This window comes from Bos indicus x Bos taurus, chromosome 5 (genome assembly GCF_003369695.1).
Source record: "Bos indicus x Bos taurus breed Angus x Brahman F1 hybrid chromosome 5, Bos_hybrid_MaternalHap_v2.0, whole genome shotgun sequence".
Lineage (NCBI taxonomy): Eukaryota > Metazoa > Chordata > Mammalia > Artiodactyla > Bovidae > Bos > Bos indicus x Bos taurus.
In genome coordinates, this window is record NC_040080.1 from 92313957 (window position 1) to 92335137 (window position 21181).

General features: G+C 54.8%; 1 protein-coding gene across 2 annotated transcripts; it reads left to right on the top strand.

The window, feature by feature from the left end:
- The first annotated feature begins 3322 nt into the window (after positions 1-3322).
- Positions 3323-17357, top strand: ACVRL1 (activin A receptor like type 1). Of its 2 annotated transcripts, none has more exons than XM_027542929.1 (10): positions 3323-3667; positions 8355-8423; positions 8972-9220; positions 9408-9619; positions 9871-9970; positions 10331-10477; positions 10761-11036; positions 11793-11990; positions 14743-14873; positions 16173-17357. In XM_027542929.1, the coding sequence occupies exons 2-10, from the start codon at positions 8360-8362 to the stop codon at positions 16305-16307; spliced, it is 1512 nt and encodes a 503-aa protein (XP_027398730.1). In that variant the 5' UTR covers positions 3323-3667; positions 8355-8359; the 3' UTR covers positions 16308-17357. The 2 variants fall into 2 exon arrangements, with proteins under 2 accessions (XP_027398730.1, XP_027398731.1); XM_027542930.1 differs by lacking the exon at positions 3323-3667 and adding an exon at positions 7765-7787.
- The last annotated feature ends 3824 nt before the right edge of the window (positions 17358-21181 follow it).

Below are 21181 nucleotides of genomic sequence, written 5' to 3' on the forward strand. Positions count from 1 at the left end.
TTGTGATCCACAGTCAAAGGCTTTGGCATAGTCAATAAAGCAGAAATAGATGTTTTTCTGGAACTCTCTTGCTTTTTTGATGATCCAGCGGATGTTGGCAATTTGGTCTCTGGTTCCTCTGCCTTTCCTAAAACCAGCTTGAACATCTGGAAGTTCATGGTTCACATATTGCTGAAGCCTGGCTTGGAGAATTTTGAGCATTACTTTACTAGCATGGGAGATGGAGTGCAATTGTGCAGTAGTTTGAGCCTTCTTTGGCATTGCCTTTCTTTGGGATTGGAATGAAAACTGACCTTTTCCAGTCCTGTGGCCACTGCTGAGTTTTCCAAATTTGCTGGCATATTGAGTGCAGCACTTTCACAGCATCATCTTTCAGGATTTGAAATAGCTCAGCTGGAATTCCATCACCTCCACTAGCTTTGTTCGTAGTGATGCTTTCTAAGGCCCACTTGACTTCACATTCCAGGATGTCTGGCTCTAGGTGAGTGATCACACCATTGTGATTATCTGGGTTGTGAAGATCTTTTTTGTATAGTTCTTCTGTGTATTCTTGCCACCTCTTCTTAATATCTTCTGCTTCTGTTAGGTCCCTACCATTTCTGTCCTTTATTGAGCCCATCTTTGCATGAAAGATGCAAAGGTTAGACACCCACAAAGTTGGCCCTGCCCTAGTGTCAGAAGCAATGCTTGAACTCAGTACTCAGCTGATCCTGAAAGTTCAGGCTGTTCAATCCCCTGCCTTCATGCCAGGCCCACATCTCCTGCCTTCCATAGGTGAGAATCTCTTTGAGAGGTCACCCCCACCTACCCTTCCTAGGATCTCCGGGCCTCAGCTTTACACACTGCTGGGAAATCCTTCTAAATGTCTAAATATAAGTCTTAGCCCTTCAGGCCTGTTTCCTTTTGTTCTGTCCTCACTGAATATAAGGAACAGCTGGTCCTTTTGAGTAATTAATTCTTGTAGACTTGGACACAGTCTGTAATTCCTTTTCCCTTTCCTCATTGGGTTGAGTCTCCAGCGCTTTTTCCAACTCTGCATCCCTCCTCTGATGTATTCCCCAGGGAGGGGAAGCACAGAGTCCCCCAGAAGCCCCAAAGAACACAAAGTCCAGAAGGCTCCATGCTCTGAAGAGGCAGGGAGACTCCAGCACTGAGGAACAGCCATTCCCCCCACCCCCCATCGGACCCTGACTTCCTCCTCCAAACCCTACTCTCCTTTTATCTGTCTCATGAGCTCTTCCTAGATAAAGCGCCCCACCCCCCCGACTCTCCCCAGCAGTGCTCAGTTCTTGTTCATCTCCATGTTTCTGTTCTCAGTGTGTGTTTCAGACTGAATGTTTTCCTTGGGGGAGCCCCCACTTCTATCTCCCAGGACAGATATCGCTGGGTTGGGATTGAAAAGGGTTTACCAGAAGCCATAGCAAGGCATGGGTGAGAGTGGGTATGAAGGATGGACACCAGCCACACTCCCAGTTCTCTAGCTAATAGAGTGCCGAAGCAGCTACTATAATCTGAAAGAGTAGATACTGTAATCCCATAGTACTTCCTATTGGCTGCAGGACACAGTTCTGCCCTGACACTGAAGTCTGGGTGTGCCTTGGTTCTGGAATTCACAATGCTCACAAGCTGTGAAGCTGCTGTGGGTGGGGGCTGGGGAGGGTTTCAGCGGAGGAAGTGAGGTCAGTCAACAATTGATGCCTGTCTGAGCCTTTAGTCATTGTCTCCCCCAGCCTCTATTCCTGTCAAAGGGTGTGTGTGTGGAGGGGGTGGCTGGAGGAGATGTCCTGGCCCATCTTACAGAATCCCCATATTAGAGCAAGGCACCTTAGAAGTCTGTTCTGCTTCTAACACCCATGTCTTTCCACCTAGCTCTGAGGCCATCTTCTCCCCAGCCTTTCATTCATTATCTTAATTATACTCTCTGATGGAGGGCTTAGCCAGCCTGTGTCAGTCTCAGCCAGCTAGTGTCTTTGCTGTGAGCCAAGATAAGCATCATGTCCCTTCATTCTCCCAGCCACCCTATGAGACCAGAACTGTTTATTATGCCCATTTAGCAGATGGGAGACTGAGGGTTAGAATTAGGAGAGGTGTCACTTGTCTAGGGTTACACAACTAGTCCGGATTCAGATTTCAGAGTCTTTGTGGATAATCTAGAGGCTAGGGATAAAGTGGGCTTCCCTGGTAGCTCAGACACTAAAAAATCTGCCGGCAATACTGGAGACCTGGGTTCCATCCCTGGGTTGGGAAGATTCCCTGGAGGAGGGCATGCAGCCCACTCCATTATTCTTTGCCTGGAGAATCCCCATGGACAGAGGAGGCTGGTGGGCTGCAGTCTAGGGGGTGGCAAAGAATCAGACATGACTGAGCAACTAAGCATAGCACAGGGCTAAAGTGGAGTGCTGCCTTCAAGGTGCTCACAGTGGTTGGAGCAAAGCAAGACAACAGTGTCACTGCTCTGATCCCTGGGAAGGCCATTAGGAGGAAGGGTTTGCTTCTCTCTCTGGGAGAAACCATTCTACTCCCCTCCCCAACGCATCTTTTCCACCTTGTCCCAGCAATGTCCCCAGGGAGCTGGGGCTCCCCACATCTAGAGGTCCATTTGGTGGGGTGAAGGGCCAGCCTCGAAGGGGGCAGTCCAAGGCTTCTCACTCCATTCTGGCCGCCCATGGTGGGAAGAAGCGGCCCTGTCACTGAGCTGCGCTGCCAAAAGGACTCAGACCCGTCACCACTGACCCACAGCTGCTGCTTCTGGGCCTGTTTGCCCTGCACTGAGCGCTGCGCAGATAGAGGCTGAGGAAGAGGGGAGGGAACAAGAGGGGGTGAAGGGGCCCCCGGGAGGAGGCTGAAGGAGTTGGACGATGTAGGGAATCTCAGAGGGAGGGGGGCAGAGGGCGGAGCCAAAATATTTCAGGCTGCTAGCCCCAACGTCTGCCCTTGCTGCTGAGCCTCGTAGGCAGGCGGAGGATCCGGAGTTGTGGGTGGGAAGACAGGTAACTTCTCTCCATCTGCCCACCCCGCATGTCCTTCCCTCGGTGCCCGCTTCTCGTCAGGGGTTCCCCGGCATCCCTCAGCGGCTCCGGGTGGGAGAGGAGCCTCCACCTCCACCCCTCCCCCGGCCGGTCGACGGAGGGTGCCTCGCATCCCGGCTGTGGCCCCGATGGCTCTGGGCCTGGACCCCACGAGACCCCCTGCAGCCCAAGGCCAAGGCCCGCCCCCTCGGGGAGGCGGATGTGGGAGGCTGGAGGCGGGGGCGCGGCCTTGATCCTGGGGCAGGGGCAGCCGAGGGGGAGGCCGCCCTAGGGGGTCTGCTGCTGCGCGCAAGGGAGGGTCCGGCCCTGAGCCCTGGATAGGGGCGAGCCGGCGGCCGTCGGCTAGCTGGGCAATAGGAAACGGTTTATTAGGAGGGAGTGGTGGAGCCGGGCCAGGCAGGAAGACGCTGGAATAAGAAACATTTTTGCTCCGGCCCCTTTCCCAGTCCCCGGAGGCCGCAGCGCCAGCCGCGCGGAGCGAGCCCCTCCCCGGCCCCAGCCCCGCCTGGGGCCGCGCCCGGACCTCGGACCCCGGCCCGCTGTCCAGCGCCCGTCGTGTGACCGCGGCCGCCGCCGGGGAGGGGAGGAGGCCGCCCGCTGCACGTCCGCGCCCCGCCGACCGCAAGGCAGGCCCAGAGGTGAGTCGAAGTCCAGTGAGGGGGGCAGCTGACCCCTACCCCAATGGGCCCTTTGCCACGGCAGATCCCAGAGAGACCCTCAGAGAGGTGGCCGTAGGGTCAGGCCCAGCTCCTCGTAGGGCTAGCTGCCCCTCGCCCTCCGCGAACATCTGCCCATCACCCCACCTAAGACTGCAGCGGATTGGATCGAACCTGAACTGGGATTCAGAAAACTTTGTTCCTGGGGCCACTTAGCTTCGCTGTTTTCCTATCCTCATCCATAAAATGGGCAGAAAGATACCCACCCTGCTTCACTTAGGGAGAAGGGGGTCACATGTCCTTCCAGGCTCCTGGCTTGACCTGGGGGTGGGTGTCCACTTCCAGCGCTGTTGAGCCTCTCCTTGAAGCCCATCTTTCCCAGAGCAGCCCTTGCAGGTCTTGCTACAGGAATCTGACACTCTGGCCCCTTCCCCCAAACCTCAGCTCCAACCCTGTATGGTCGCATAGCCCCCATGCCATGGACTTCTTTCAGGATCCAGGTCAAAGGTGATCCCACTCTTCCTCCAGTCTGGGACCCCAGATTCTCAGTCTGCCCTGGAGGCCAGTGCTGTTATGACCATCTCTGAACTGGTCACCCACCCTTTCTTTTCTTTTCTAAGGACAGGGAGATAGTGGACAATAGCTCTCACCCTCTCTATATGGGCAGCTTCTGGCTAAGTCAGCGTCTGTCTGACATCCCTGACCCCTGACTGTTTATTTGTCTTTTCATCCCATCAGGTAGTTAAAAAACAGCCTCTATTTATTGAGTACTTACTATGTGGACACTTAGGTATAATACATTTTTGTCAAGTAATCCTGGCCGCAACCTAGGACAAGAGGTGTTATTATGTCCATCCTATAGAAGAGGAAAGAGATTCAGATGTGAGTCATTTGTCCAAAGCTCCGTGGATGGTTGGGTTTTTAGTAACTTTTGTTAAGTGCTCATGGCGTACCACTTAGTACACTTATACCTATGAAATGAGCACTATTATAATTTTTTATTATTTATTTGCCTATGTTGGGTCTTAATTGTGGCACATGGGATCTTTTCGTTGAGGCACGTGAACTCGTTGTGGTGGGCTCTAGAGCCCGTGGGCCCAGTAGTTGTGGTGAGTGGACTTAGTTGTTCAGAGGCGTGTGGGATCTTAGTTCCCGGACCAGGGATTGAATCTGTGTCCCCTCCATTGCAAGGCAGATCCTTAACCGCCGGACCACCAGGAAAGTCTTGAAATGAGCACTGTTATTATTCTCATATTTTCTAGGGGATCTGAAGCTTCGGAAAGGTTAAGGAACTTGCCCTCACTCTCATAGCCCTAAGTGGTAGAAGCAGGATTTGAACCTGGGTCTATATGATCCAGAGACGACAACCTGACCCCTGTGCTACACTGTGCTGCCTTTGCATTCTGTCTGAGATCCTAAACTCCCTACTTGATGCTACATCCCAGTCCAGTACTGTGAAGGGTTAATGAAGTGATGCAGAGGAAAGTGCTTTGTGATGGTAAGGGGCCACCCAGAATGAGCAGTTCAGTCTGGTGTCTGCTGTGAGGGTAAGACCTGTTGATGTACACAGAGCAAGGCACTTGCAGCCCCAGGACAGTACTGCTGTGCTGAGAAACTGCTACTCATGGGAGCTCATTAAATCAATCCCCCGGGTGTGCTGGGGAGAAGGAAACTGACCTCCACTTTCTGAGCACACCCCTACTCTGGTTCTCCCCACCTAAGACTAAGGCTATAGCACATAGATGATTTCTAGACAAACGCATATTGGGTGCCAGGTGATGACAACTGCAGTCGGTTAATGCAACCCCCACTTGCTCTTTTTCCTCCTTGAGGGACCTATCTAACACCAAACAACTGCAGAAATTAAATGACCAAGTGAGGATGTATTACCAGCAATTTAAGTTGATCAAGACGCACATGGTGATTCTGGGCAAGAAACCTAACATCCCCCAGCTTCCGTTTCCCTATTAGATTGTCGTGAGGATTAAATGAGATCATCCATCAAAGTTCAGTACTTAGCACATAAGCAGTACTCAGAGAAGGCTAACTCATTACTAAGAATTTCACAGTGGTTAAGTTAATGTTTTAAATTAGTCTAGCATTTGTGATTTCTGGCTAAAGACTGTGATGCTTCTGTCAGCAGGAGATCATTCAAGAAGTTTTGTTAGGTGGGAAAGGAGTCTACCAGCCCCCAGGAGTCTGTCTGTTCTGGAGTCAGGTGTCAGGGCGCATTATGCCGGGTCAGCTCTGAGTTGGGACTGATGATCAGCATCCTCCTGTACTGAATCTTACTCTGAGCCCAGTAAAAAATTGGACAGTCACAGCTTTCCTTCACTGCATTCCCAGTTTTAGACCAGAGGCAGATTCTGCAAATGCTGCCAAGCCTTCCCTGCACTGTTCTTGGGCCCCAGAGGCTGGAGATGGCCTGAACAAAGCCTCACCCTCTCTCTGCAGCATCTCCAAGTCCTCGGCTCCAGTGTTTAGCCTTTTCTGTCCATTCCCCAGTAGAAGCAGGTGGGGGAGAGGTCCCTGAATGGGAATTAGAATCCCTGCCCTCTGTACTCCACTCCAGCATGGAGTTGAATAGGACCCAGTTCAAAGTGTGGTACCCACACAAACTGATCTGAATTCCCTGGGGAAATTTTTTTAAATGCATATTTCTTACTGGTCCCAATGGACTGAACCAGAATCTGGAGCAGGAGTGAGACCAAAGAGAGTGCATTTCTAATGAAGCACTTGAGATGATTCTGCTGCTTAATAGGTAGTGAGAGGGTGCACCGGAGCACAGAGAAGGGAAAGCATGGGGAGAGGATTCTAGAAGGATGCTGGCTATCATCCTTATTGTTACCCACGTTTTCCTTCTTGCTTCATCCCCTCTCCTTTAGCTGCTTTCTGAGCAAAGACTGCCAAGGATGGATTCCCGCCCTTACCCCAGTGGGCAAAGCCAGCTTGTCTGGGGTTCCTTCTCCAGCCACCAGTCCCACTGCAGAGTGCTTGCCAGAGTCCCCACTGTATTGCGGGAGGGGCATGAGACAGGAGGTCAGGCAGAGGCTGGGGACACAGCTGCAGCAGACCAGGGCTCCGTTTCCTCCCCCAGCCCTGGGCCTCTGGGGCAGAGGAAGCCCAGGCAGGAAGACCAGAGCTGCCACCAGTCAGTGAGGCCCATGAGGCACCCCCCACCCCCCAGTCATCCTGCCCTCAGAGTCTCAGCATCATGGATCTTCATTTGGCATCATTCTTAGACTAGGGGCCTTCTGCAGCCTATATGGCCCTATGCCCAGCCCTCCAGCCTTACCATGTTACGCCAGAAGACAGTTCTCTTCCCTCATGTCTGCTGCCCCTACCTGGGCATTCCCCAGGCACACACCTGCTACTTGCCACCATTCAGAAAGTTCTTCTTGCTGTCTGACCTCGGTCCTTCTTTCTGCAGCCTCAGCCCTAATCTTTTCATTCTAAGCCTTTGAGAGATGAAGATGGGGGTCACTTCTGAAGCACTAGCTGGTCTGGGACTTGAGATGGGACTATCATAGACCAGAATTACTCCCCTAATAATCCCCACCAAACTTTTGAAAAAATTCAATCTTAACCAACCACAGAAGGTCAAACATTCAATGTCTAAGTATGTTTCACTTCCCTTCCACATCACTGGCCCTACCCCCACTCTTTCCCAGGACCTCAAGGACAGAGAGAAGCAGGGGAGTGGCTCAGAGAGGACATCTTATAGTCTAATGAGGGTGCAGGGAGGTTCCTTAGAGACAGTGCGGCCTGGCACTGTCCAGGCTTGGTATGGCTGATAGAACCCCACAAGCTCAGACATGGGCTGTCACCCCAGATTGGGATATGGAGTAGAAGCAGCACTGGACTGGGAGTCTGGACACCTGGGTTGTACTCCTAGCACTGCCACTGAACCCCATTTGACCTTGGACAAGCCTGCTCTCCTGGCTGAGCCTTGATCCCCATCTTCTCTGAAATAAGGAACTGGGCTCTGTGATTCACAGGGTGTACGAGGATTCCGTCACGGGGGTGTTCCAGCCCCAGGTGGCTCCTGCAGACCCTGTAGCGACTCCAGCCTGCCCTGAGACCATGTCCTGAGCTCCCTGATGTGCGTGACTCCTGCCTGTTCTATCCAGACCCCAATCTAAACAATCTTGATTCCTGTTCCCAGCTTGGCGGGACCCTGAATGGCAGGAAGTGAAGACAGGAGCCTGTTTATGTTTGAGGCAGCCAGGCCTGAGTCGGGGGGGCACTGGGAAAGGGGTGGACAGGGGTGGAGGCTGGGAAGGGGTGGGCAAGGGACAGGGACAGACAGGGGTGGGGGACTGCTGAAGAGATGCTCCTTCTACCCCAGCCCCATGCCCTCTGCGCCCTCCAGTCTGCACTCAGCGGCAGGACAGCTGGGAGTCCCCCAAGCTCTCGGTCACTTAAACATGGCTCCCCACCCTTTACCCCTAACAGGATGGTTTCCATGGGGAAGTGAACCAGGACTTCCCCTGCAGGCCCCGCCCCAAAGCCAGACGCAGGGAGGAGGCCTCCCTGCCTCCCCCCCTACAAAAAAAAAAAACAAACTCCCAGCAATTTCCTCTGGGTGGGAGGGACCCACAGTCAGTGGCTGAAAACACTGAGGGGAATCACATTTCATAGATGTTATTGCACCCCTTCTCCTCTCCAGGGATCATGACCTTGAACCTTCCCAGGAGAAGGCTTCTGATGCTACTGATAGCCTTGGGCCTGACCCAGGGTGAGTACTGGGGAAGCAGGTAGGAAACAGAGGCCTGAGGGGATAAAGAAAGGGTTGTCTGGGCTCAGCTCTTGTTGGGCTGAGTCTGAGGAGCTGGGAGGAGAGGGACTGGGGAGACAGGGCTCAGTGAGACTGAGCTCTCAGCTACGCCAACCCTCTTGTACTAGCCTCTTGATCCAAACCAACGGGCTGGAGCTCTTTCAGACTCCAGGGTGGGAACATGTGTATGGGGATTCAGACAGTGGGGCTGTTGGCAGAGGAGGCCTGGGAGAGCTCTTAGCACTGGGGCTGGGGGCCCTGCTGGGCCTGGAACTGGGAGGGGAGGTCCAAGGATCAGGGAGGGGAGAGAAGCCTGGTTCTCAAGGTCGCAGCTGGCCCTGGTGGAGATAAGTCACTGGAGGGAAGGCTGAGGATGGAACTAAAGGACTGGGACCTCAAAGGGCTGGTTTGAGAGCTCAGAAGGGAGGGGGCGGTTGGGCAGACTTTGGGGTTAGGCTCCTCTTGGAGAGCTGGGCCCAGAGTGGCTGAGCTTCCAGTGTGTCCCTCAGGTGACCCCTTGAAACCCTCTCGGGGCCCGCTGGTGACCTGCACGTGTGAGAACCCACACTGCAAGGGGCCTACCTGCCAGGGGTCCTGGTGTACAGTCGTGCTGGTGTGGGAGGATGGACACCTCCGGGAATACCGGGGCTGCGGGAACATGCACCCAGAGGTCTGTAGGGCGCGCCCCACGGAGTTCGTCAACCACTACTGCTGCTACAGCCCCCTATGCAACCACAACGTGTCCCTGACGCTAGAAGGTATGTCTGGCTGCCCCGGAAACCCCTCCCCGGCTTCTCTGACTCTGCCCTCCCTGCCCTGCTTGCCTCTCATGCTCTGGTCTGGAGGGTGGGGGAGGCAGGGCCCCCGGGGTCTGACTGGCAGAGCGGCAAGGTGGGGGGCATCCGGCCTGGTGGAAGCTGGGCCTCAGTATCCCTCTTCCGCCAGCCACCCAGACTCCTCCGGAGCAGCCTCAAGGAGATGGCCAGCTGCCTTTGATCCTGGGCCCCGTGCTGGCCTTTCTAGTGCTTGTGGCCCTGGGTGCCCTGGGCCTGTGGCATGTCCGGCGGAGGAAGGAGAAGCAGCGGGGCGCGAACAGTGAGCTGGGCGAGTCCAGCCTCATCCTGAAGACATCTGAGCAGGGGGACAGCATGTTGGGGGTGCGGGCCTGGGGGACCTGGGACACCGGGTGGTGGGGGGTAGACAGGAGCCACAGAGTCAGAGGGGGCACAGAGTGGCAGGTGGCTGAGAAAGGCACGTGGCGGGCACTCAGAGATTTGGCGGGGCACTGGGCGGGAGGGGTTTGTGAGTGAGAAGTGTGGTGAGATGAGGCAGTGGGGCCCAGGTTGAGGAGGGAGAAACGGGTTTGGTGGGTGGGGGCTGCCCCTCAGCGGCCTCTCGGTACTCCCAGGACCTCCTGGACAGTGACTGTACCACGGGCAGTGGCTCAGGGCTCCCGTTCCTGGTGCAGAGGACAGTGGCTCGACAGGTCGCCCTGGTGGAGTGTGTGGGTGAGCAGTGGGTGAGCTCAGGGGATGGGGACCAAGTGCTCCCAGTGAGCTTAGAGGGGTGAGGGAGTCACAGGTGGGGCCAGGCCTGGGTCAGAACAGGAATTCTGCCAGTCAGGGAGGGGGTTGGAGATGAGGCAGTGCCTGATCCTTGGCCAGGAGCTGGGGTGGAGCAAGAGGCAAATGGAGGTGGCCTGCCAGAGGTGTGTGGGTCTGAATTCAATTAAACAGAATCTTCAGAGGTTCTGCAGTCGGAGCCAGGGCAGCAATGTGAGGGGGGCCTCTTCTGAGGGTGACTGTGCCCAAGGGCTCTGTGTGTTCAGTATGTGATCCCCCCTCCCTCCTCCCTGGTTGCTGGATCAGGAAAGGGCCGCTATGGTGAGGTGTGGCGGGGCCTGTGGCATGGTGAGAGCGTAGCCGTCAAGATCTTCTCCTCCAGAGATGAACAGTCCTGGTTCCGGGAGACTGAGATCTACAACACAGTGCTGCTCAGACACGACAACATCCTAGGCAAGCGGGGATGGGGCAGGGAGCGCTGGGCCAGACCCGGGGTTCTCATCGCCTTGCCCCACGACCCCGCCTCTGAACACTGACCTAACCTTGAAGGGCTCCCAGCGGGGCTCGGCCCCAGCTTCTGACTCCAGCTTCCTCTCTGCCCTAAGCCAGACCAGCCTCCACCCCATTCCCAGCTTTGCCCTGACCTCTCCAGCCTGTCTCCCCAGCCCCGACCCTGACTGGTCCAGCCTCCTTCATCCCTAGCCCGGCGGTGAGCCACCTGATCCTCCGCCCACAGGCTTTATCGCCTCGGACATGACTTCCCGCAACTCGAGCACGCAGCTGTGGCTCATCACGCACTACCACGAGCACGGCTCGCTCTACGACTTTCTGCAGAGGCAGACGCTGGAGCCTCAGCTGGCCCTGAAGCTAGCCGTGTCCGCGGCCTGCGGCCTGGCGCACCTGCACGTGGAGATCTTCGGCACGCAGGGCAAACCGGCCATCGCCCACCGCGACCTCAAGAGCCGCAACGTGCTGGTCAAGAGCAACCTGCAGTGCTGCATCGCCGACCTGGGTGAGCGCGGAGGGGCGAGCCCTTGGCAGGGGGTGGAGTCCGTGCGCCCTTCCTCTCCACGCGGTTCTGCCTTCGCCTGTTTGGATGCCTGGCTTCAGTGGCCTGATTGGCGCGTTAAAACTCACAGGGGTGTGGGTGGGTGTGTGTGGAGGTGTGGGGGGGTGTGTCTACACACTGGCGCTTTAAAACTTACAGACGTGTGTATGTTCTCATCTCACCTCCTGTGTGTGTGTGTGTGTGTGTGTGTGTGTGTGTGTACACTGATTGGCATTTTAAAACTTGCAGACGTGTGTGTGTGTGTTCTCGTCTCACCTCCACAAGAACCCCACACCCCACCAGCGGCTTGAACACTATTTTCAAGCCCAGACTCCTTCCACCACTTCAGCCAGGCTCCAGGTGTGGGGAGAAAGGGGCAGGGAGCCAGCAACCTCGGTTCTCATCCCGGCTTTGCTGACCACAGCGCTCGCTGTCACCGTGCGTTGGGGTTCAGTTCTGAAATATATGCCTGCCTTGCCTACTCGCATCTCACCGGATTCCTACGCCTAGAGAGCACCACGCAGGCCAAGTATGACAGGGACAGTTATTCTCCCGTGGCTGCTGGCTCCCAGCCCAGCTCAGGGCGGGCTCCATGTGCCAGCCCCTCTGTGTCCTGCCGTCTGTCGCCCTCTCACCTCACGCTGGGATTCCAGCCTCCCCAGGGCCGCCCTATCTGTGGGCCTGGGTGAGCAGCAGCAGTGACAGGCCTGGTGCCCACAGGCCTGGCTGTGATGCACTCTCAGGGTAGCGATTACCTGGACATTGGCAACAACCCGCGAGTGGGCACCAAGCGGTACATGGCCCCTGAGGTGCTGGAAGAGCAGATCCGAACCGACTGCTTCGAATCCTACAAGTGGACGGACATCTGGGCCTTTGGCCTAGTGCTGTGGGAGATCACCCGCCGGACCATTGTCAATGGTGAGCCTCCGGCACCTCACTGCACAGGGTGGAGCAGGGGAACAGGGCAGGTGGATACCCAGGCAGACAGGTGGGAGACGGGGCTTCCTGCCACCAGCTGGTGCCCGTGGCCTGAGGGGCTTGTGGTCAGACCTTCCAAATTCCCTTTACTGTCACTCACCAGCTGGTTCAGCTGAGTGACCTTTTCAGGTTCATCTGAGTCTGATTCTGGCTGTGAAATCTTGGGTAATTGATAATAACAGAAGTATTAATAGCAGCTAACGTTTATTGAGTTTCAGTACGTGCCAGATGCCATGCTGTATACATGTATTATCTTATTGAATTGTCCTGTGTGGGCAGGGAGGTGGTATGCTTTAGTGGTTAAGAGCAAGGGTGGGAAATCAGACTCAGTTCCTGCTTTTTGCCATGTGCAGAGTACTTTACTTTTCTGTGCCTCAGTTTCCTCATTTGTAAAATGAGAAGAAAAATAATTTCCAGTTGTTGAGATAATCCAAATAAGGTAATCAGGGCAGTATCTGGAACTGTTGTGGAGTTCAGTAAATATTGGTGGCAATTGTTGTTGTAATGACAAATACTTGACACAGCAACACCCCCATTTTACAGATGAGGGGATTGAGGCACAGAATTACAACTGGCTAGAGGCAGCATGGGGGTCTGAAACCAGGCAATTTGACTCTCAGGACCAGTGCTCTTTATTACTGTGCTACTTCCACCCGTTGGTCCTTGTTTCCACAGAAATGAGGGATGTGATAGTGCCTGCACTTCCTGCTTATTGATGCCTTACTACTATTATTATTATTGGCTGTACTGTGCGGCATGCAGTATCTTAGTTCCCTGACCAGAGATCAAACCAGTGCCCCCTGCCCTGGGAGTGGAGTCTTAACCATTGGACCGCCAAGGAAGTCCCTATTGCCTCATTATTACCATGGGTGCTACAGAGAACTGAAATTTGGAGGGGAGCAGGCACAGGGACCTCATTCTTCATGGTCCCATATAGAGGGCCTGCCCTGTGGCTGGTGCCCTCCCAGTCCTGGGGTGGATGGGACCAGGTAGGGAGGCTGGTCAGTCTTTGTGGAGGCTGTCCACGGAGAGGGGCTGCCAGGAGTCTTGACAGGTTGGGGACCACCCTCTTGCTGGGCTCAGCTTCAGACACAAACTCCAGAGGTTGGGGCTGGTAAAGGGGGCACCTGGAAGCAACTGAGGCCCCTTGGAGCCAGCCACAGGCAGGAAAGGAAGGCTGGAGCAGCCTGGGCTGAAGAGGAGGCTGATTGCAGACTCCTGGGGAGGAGGGAAGCTCTGTCAGCTCCACACAGATTCGCGGCGCATTATAAACACTGTAATCTGGTGTCAGCCCCGGCGCTGATTAAAGGCCCATTAGACACGCTCAGGCCTCTGTGCAGCACTGATTAGGGCTCAAGCAGCACAGGGGCCGGCCTGGACGCCCGCCACGGGGAGCACAGCTGGCTCGGGCTCTCCCGAGGCTGTGGCTGTTCTGTGCGGCTGCAGCCCCCAGCCTCGGGCTGGAAGAAGGGTGGGGCCTAAGGTGCTTTTCTGGGGTCTGGCCTCTTCTGGCCCAGTGACTGCCGCTCCACCAGCATCATCTTCAGAAAGATCCTGCTCAGGATGGCACACTTGGGATGATGAGGGGAGGGGTGCTGCTGGCTGGGAGGGTCAGCAGAGGCCTGTGCCACCCCTGAGACTGGGTGGATGTGATCTGGACCTGGGTAAATCTCCTTCCCTTAGAAGATGTGTTTTCTTCCCCTTCTCCTCATTCTACATCCTCACCCAGCAGTCTGCCTCCCTCCCTTAAGTGTAGCTTGGAGGTCAAGAGCATGGGCTTTGGTAAGACTTCCTAGGCTTAACTCCTAGCTCTGTCACTTACTATCTGTGTGATTTTAGACAAGCTTCTTAACCTCTCGGGCCTGAATCTGGCCTGAATTTCATTGTGTGTGTGTGTGCTAAGTCGCTTCAGTCCTGTCCGACTCTTTGCAACTCCATGGACTGTAGCCCGCCAGGCTCCTCTGTCCATGGGATTCTCCAGGCAAGAATACTGGAGTGGGTTGCCGTGCCCTTCTCCAGGAGATCATCCTGACCCAGGGATCAAACCCAAGTCTCTTAATGTCTCCTGCATTGGCAGATGTGTTCTTTACCACTAGTGTGACTTGGGAGCCCCTTCATTGCTTATAAACTGGAGCTAATAGTCTTCCTCATCTGATAGGGTTGTTTTGTGAGGATCTAATGCCATGCGCTTAGGACAGTGCCTGCCACATAGTAATTGCTTGGTAAACATTAGATATTTTGGGGCATCTCTGATAGTTGGGGCCTGGAAGCAGTACCCAGACCCTGGGTTAGAGGCAGCTGTGGAAAGACTGGAACAAGGTCTGTCCTACGAATGCAATGTGTTTAATTCTCAACTCTGCCATTACAAGCTGTGTAACCTTGGGCTTAACTTCTCTGAGCATCAGTTTCTTCATCTGTAAAATGGGTCGTCGGGTTGCTGTGAAGACTAACAGGATAATGCATGTAAAGTGTTTATAGCACAATGCCTGGCATATTTGGTAAGTGTAAGATAAATGGCAGTAATTATTGTTTATAAATATATTTATTATATTATGGTGTCCCTCTCAGAGGTAGCATGGGCAGGCAGCTGGCTTCCTGGACCCTGGGACTGAGTGTAGGCAAAGCTCACTTCTGGGTGGTATGGGACCTGTTTGCGGTCCCAAGTGACTGTCCCGTTGTCCTTCATCCCCAGGCATTGTGGAGGACTACCGGCCACCCTTCTATGATGTGGTGCCCAATGACCCCAGCTTTGAGGACATGAAGAAGGTGGTGTGTGTTGACCAGCAGACCCCCACCATCCCCAACCGGCTGGCTGCAGACCCGGTGAGGCCCCTGGGGGTGCTGGGATGGTGTGCGGTGGTGGCTCAGCACTGGGGTTTCTGGGCTGAGGAACTCGTGTCTGGCCTCTGCTTCCCCTGGGTAGGCTCTAGGGGACAGATCCCAGGGGACCTCTCTGGGTACTCCCTCCCACATTCCTGCCTGTGGACCTCCAGAGACCCTCTGGTTATTCTGGGATTTTTTTAGAACATTTCACCTTGCCTGCAAAGACAGAGGTTCTCTGCTATTTTTTGCTGTGAAGTTACTGTTGTTGTTCTTTTTTCTCAAAGCACTCCCCATACTTTATATAGAATGCACACATACGTATATATAGGCAAATATAGGCATATACACACTTCTGTACAAACACACACACATGTACATACAGGGACACGCACATGCACACACACGCACACGCTCATAGGTACACGCACATGCACACACTCATAGGTACACGCACATGCACACACTCACAGGTACACACACATGCACACACTCACAAGTACACACACGTGCATGTTGGCCCCATGATGACAGAGAAAAAGACCTTTTGTCTCTCTTGGCACTTTTCTCCTTGTTCCCTGTCACAGTGCCTGGCACGCACTAGGTACTCAAGCAATGTTTATGGAATGAATGACTGAACACTGATATGTGTATACATGTATATATACACAGAGCCATGTACATTTCTGCACAACATTACAGAGCCACAAAAAGCCACTCCTATGCACACACACATACAGTCCCTGCCAGGAACTGGCTTGAGTTCCAAGGCAGAGGTGAGGCTGGCTCACTCTGCGACCACTGAGCTTCCTGGACACAGGCATTTTGAGGGCAGCACCCACCACCCAATCTCCCAGTGTCCACAGGAGCAGGCCAGGGTTGGTGGAGGTGCTGGGAGCCACTGCCTTCTGCAGTGAGGTCTGGCCTCAGAGCGGGGATGTGAGAGTCCCAAGGCCTGAGCTCTCCCCTCTCTTGGGTCTTGGTGGAGCGAGGGTGGGGGTACTCACCGGAGGGTGTCCGTGACAGCCTGAGTTACATCTCTCTTTCCATCCTGCCTACCTTTCTCTATCCCCTTCTCACTCCACTCCCTTTCTCTTCCATTTTTGTCTTTCTTTTCTCATCCTTGCCCTGTTCCCACTATCTCCCTTTCACCACTGCTGTCTCTCCTCTCCTTTTCGACACTCTCGTTTCCCTCTTCTCGACTTTTCTGTTCACTTGGGCATCCTCCTTGTCTCTTCCTTTCCACGGTCCCTGACCCATGTCTCTGCTTCCTCTCCTCTCCTTCACTCTCCCCCCACCCAGGTCCTCTCAGGCCTGGCTCAGATGATGCGGGAGTGCTGGTACCCCAACCCCTCTGCCCGCCTCACTGCACTGCGGATCAAGAAGACACTACAGAAACTCAGCAATGGTCTCCAGAAGCCCAAAGTTATTCCCTAGCCATGGGGCTGAAGCCTGACTCCCCTCTGCCTGCAGTGTTTGTGGGGTGGCTGGTGGATGGCAGCCTGCCTGGGTAGCCGTTCTGTGAGTGTGTATGCTGGGGAGGGGGGTGCCCCTCTATGGGCAGCTGTGCCTGTCCGACTCGGCCCCCAGCCCATCCAGCCAAAAATACAGCTGGGCTGAAACCCGATCCCCCACCGTCTGGCCTGCTCCAGGCAGCAGGCTCTCTGCCGCCTGGCTCCCTCCCTACCTGACATGCCCTGGACGCACCCCCTACCACCCTCAGGACAGGATGCAAGAGATCCCAGAGCCACAGTGGTCAATCCAGGGAACCCTCCTGGGCCCAGAGCCTGGACCTGCACTTTACCCCCTGCCCTCCATCAACCCCACTGCCCCACTGGAGCTGCCAGCGTGGCTCAGAGCCCTGTCCAGCCTTCAGCAGACACCCTGCCCTGCCAGGCTTCAGCCTCTGGCCCAAGCCCCAAACACCCAGGGCCCATCAGCTTTTCTTTGTGGGTTTGTATTTCAGCTCTAGGCCACCTTGGGCCCCTGTCTTCTAGACATGACCCACCCCCCCAGCCCCCGCAGCCTCCGCCCCGCAGAGGTGGAGCCTGATCCTCAGCCCCTCCCCCACCCCTTCCTAGCTGACTTATTGTGACATGAAACCCAAGGAGTCTTGCTGTGGGTGTGGCCAGTGGAGAAGTGGCAGGGCAGATGGGCAAGGCCCAGGACTTCCAGAATAAACGAGAGGATGTTGGGGCCAAGCATGGCTGGGGAAAGGCCCATCTGGGAGTCAGAAGACCCAGAGTCTGGTCCGGGTGCTTGCTCTATGCGACAAAAAGGAGGCCCTCCCTGAACCAGGACCTTTGTTTCTTCATCTCTATATCGAAAGGTTTTGTCCTGATGTCCTTAGAAGTTTTTTCAGCTCTAAAGTTCTTTGAAATTTCAGCCTGTGTCAGAACTCTGTTCATCAGTGTCTTGTACTCCTTATGCCCCAGCCCCTGGCAATTTGCAAGATGGAAATTTGAAAATAACTTTATTTGAGGCCAAGAGTATCTGAAATGTTTCCTAGTCTAATTCTGCAAGCTCCAGTTCCTGTCTTAACCGATGCCTCTGGCCATCCTTGGGCTCAGACAACCCTGGGTCGTCTGGCAGGCGAATCAGCCACTCACCTGCTCTGTGGCTTCACCTTCTCTCCCCAGGGCTGAGAGGGTCCGAGGGAGCTTCCTGCAGGGCATCCAAGGCTCAGAAGAAATCTGGCTCTAACCAACAAGCCTCCAGCACCCAGATTCTTCCCCCACGGGCCCCTGTGTGGCCTTCCTAGTCCCACATGTTTGGCCAGACCCCAGAGTATATGTGTCTAGGAAGAACCTGATGGCTGTAGAGAAACACATGGAAAGTTCACCATTTGGAAATATCAAATTTTTGATGTTCCAGGGCGTATGTCCATGAGCTGAGGAGGTTACCCGAGCCCTCAGTGGGTGGATGGGCTGGAGGGCAGTTGGGTTGGAGGTAGGGCCTAAGGGTTGGGAGGTGAGGCGCGGGGCTCAGGTTAGGGAACACGACAGCCCCAAACTTGGAAAGACCTGGTCTTGCATCCCTCGGCCCTGGGATGGCATGGAGAAGGACCCTCAGTTCTCTACAGGAGGTGAAGGAAACAGCCTCCTCCCCTCCTACTGGAAATGCCCCAGCACAGCCTCCCTGGTCAGCTTCTCGAGCGTTCCTTCCACCATCAGAGCAGCACTTTCCCAGGCTGCCTCCCAGCATTGTGCAAGGCCCAGAGGAGAAGCAGGAAGTGAAACTGGGTGAAACAGAAAGCTGCATGAACCTGCCAGGTTCCCACAACATCGCAGGGTACTTTGCTTCCTGGCAGAGTCATGTCTTCTGGGTCACTGGAACCCACCTAGACCAGGAATCCCCCTGAAGGACTTTATCTCTACTGGATTTGGGGGGCAAAAAGTCTCCTTAGGCTCCAAGCCAGAGACTGAAGGCAGCAGCTCCCCAAAGGGTGGAAAATCCCTAAGAAGAGAAAGTCTGAGGCAGGAGGCCAAGTGATGGGGGAGGGTTGAGAGAAGGGGCCAGAGTTGGGAGAACAGCTATGGCCAGAGTAGGAGACATTGGTGAAAGAAGTCTGCATAATGCTGCTGAGTTCAGGATGGTGTTCCAGGCCCAATATTGGTCTCTTAGCCTGGAGGTACTGTTTGTGGGAGTGCTTAACTCCTGCTTAGCACATGAGTGAGTGAAAGTCACTCAGTCATGTCCTACTGTTTGCGACCCCATGGACTCTGCAGTCCATGGAGTTCTCCAGGCCAGAATACTGGAGTGGGTAGCCATTCCCTTCTCCAGGAAGATTTTACCATCCCAGGAAAGGAACCAGGTCTCCCGCATTGCAGGCGGATTCTTTACCAGCCCAAGAAGCCCAAGAATACTGGAGTGGGTAGCCTGTCCCTTCTCCAGCAGATCTTCCCGACCCAGGAACCGAACTGGGGTCTCCTGCATTGGAGGCAGATTCTTTACCAAGTGAGCTATCAGGGAAGCCGCTTAGCACATAGTAGGTCCTCAATAAAGCATGGTTGAGTCCAGAGCTCTGGCTAAGTCTTCCCAGGTCGGTGCCTCTGGTTCCCTCTGGTTCGCCGAGGGAACAACAGGGGATGCAGAAGGAGATGGTCCCAGAGTATCCTGCGTGGGCTCTGCCCTTCAGAGAGAAGTCACAGTTGGTGGAGGAGGCTGCTTGGACGTCAAGCTGCCGCCCAAATCTCAATTCCCACCGCCGGCTGGGAGAAGCCCTCTCGCGGCGCCTCCGCACGCCCTCTGCTGGCCAAAAGGCGACCCAGCAGCCGCCTCCCGCCCCACCCCGCGCTTAGCGCCGCGAGCCCTTCCCTGCCTGGGATCTTCTTAGGCCGCTCCCAGGCGGCAGTGTGCGTGCGCTTACCCATGCTTCTGTTCTGTAGGGACTGTCCCCCGAAAACCACATCTAGAAAGGAGCTGCGTCCTCACTCAGAGGCAGCTTGGACACGCCCGCCTGAATCCGTTGTTCTCAATTCCCTCTTTAAATGCCCACCCCTACCTTGCCAGGAGTCACTCCTCATCCCCAGGATGGGAAAGTGACCGCCATCCTCCGGACCTACCTTGGCGTCAAGGGAGGCTTCAGAAAGCACCTCCCCCCACCCCCGAAATTGAGGGTGGGGACATGCCATAGGGGAGGCAGGTACTGGAAGAAGCCAAGAGGTGACTCTTACATTTGACTGCCCATCCTAGGAAATCTGTGCCTTTGCAGTAGAGGTTCCCTTAGGGAATCACAGAACTGGGGTACCCTTACCAAGGATGACCTCCCTTTTACCACGGAGGACTTCCCCTCCTCCTAGCAGCCTGCAAGGTGGCTCATGCCTGGAGCCTGCTACTGACTCCAGAAGCCTTTGTCCATGGACCCCCCACAAAAGACAGTGCCCTCTTTCCCAGAGGACCTTTTAAACCAGCTTTGGGAAAAGGAGAAAATGAGTGTTCTTTTCCCCTCCTGTCTCTGCCAGACCCTGATCCTTACATCCCACGTGATGTCCGCATAACGTTGACTATGGGCAGAAATGCAGTGAGTACACTGCGGAAAAGAAATCACAAGACAGGCTGCGATCTGGGAAAGAAGAACTGGCCCATTGCCCTCCAGGGTTAGAAGGTCATGGCATCCAAGCCACTGCCTCCATGTAGAGCCTCAGGGAATCTGCCTGCCTTTGAAAGAAGAAAATCCATCAACTTTTTCTGTTTTGTCTTGCTTTCCTGGGGGAACCCCAGGCTCTAATTTCCTTACCTATATAAAGAGAGACGGGATCATCTAAGTGGTAAGGATGCTCCCTCAGGGGTGATGAGTGTCTATCACATGCCCAAATGAGAGTGAAGCTTGCTTGTTTCCTGGAGCATGTGCTTTGATGACCACGACTTCCTTTGCCAAGCCCTTGTGGTACCCAGTTCTCCCTACTCTCGAAGTCCCCATTCTCCCTCAGCCCTGCCTACATCTGCCCTCACAGAGGCTGGCTCGTCTTCCTCCAGAGCTTCACTCACATCAAGATTAACAGACCAAGAGGTAGCAAATCTCCATGTCTATTCAGCCCTGGGGGTGGCGTGGAGGGGTGCAGGTCCAGAGAGGGGACGGATGCTGACTATGCAGTCGTCACTGTGGGTGGGCGACTCTTGGAACGAGCTGCTTCCACCAGGACCACATTCAATTTGCTAGAAATAGAGACAGAGGGCTTCTTGACTTTGCATACGATTTGCATAATGTCATAGACACACAGTCTATTTTCAGGCAGCTTTCAGGTTAAAGTGTTGTCACTGCTGCCCTGCGGGGTGTCACGTCTGGATGAGTCTCTTCTCTGTTCTTTCTCACCCACCCACTCTTACTGACCTAGATCCCCAACTGCAGGAGCCAGCGGCAGGGTGGGGGGCAGACTGGGGTTGTCCGGGGAGACACGGGGGCAGGGCAAAAGGCACACTGGCATTTCCTTTGTTACCACCACCACCCAAAGCAATGTGGAGCTGTTCAAGGGCAGCCGATAGGCAGAGGCAAGGAACGGGAAGCAAGGTGGCTGGCTCATGCTCTGTTCTGCACAAACTGCTCCCGCCTCTTCTACCAGAACAGCCAGTTCCCATACCCTCGATTTAGTCTTCTGCCAGTTTGAAGGAAGACATCTAGATAAACCTGTTCCTCTCAGCCACCATAAAGCTTGGCTTGGCCCAGCTATCCCTCTTGGGCATTTATTTTCAGCAGTAAGGTTTGATCTTAGCCTCCTGTGAAATCTGACCCTCTTTCTGTCCCTCTCCTGGGAACCCCATCTGGGAGACCAGTAAGCTAGTCTGATGATCAGTGTTTATAAAACATCTGG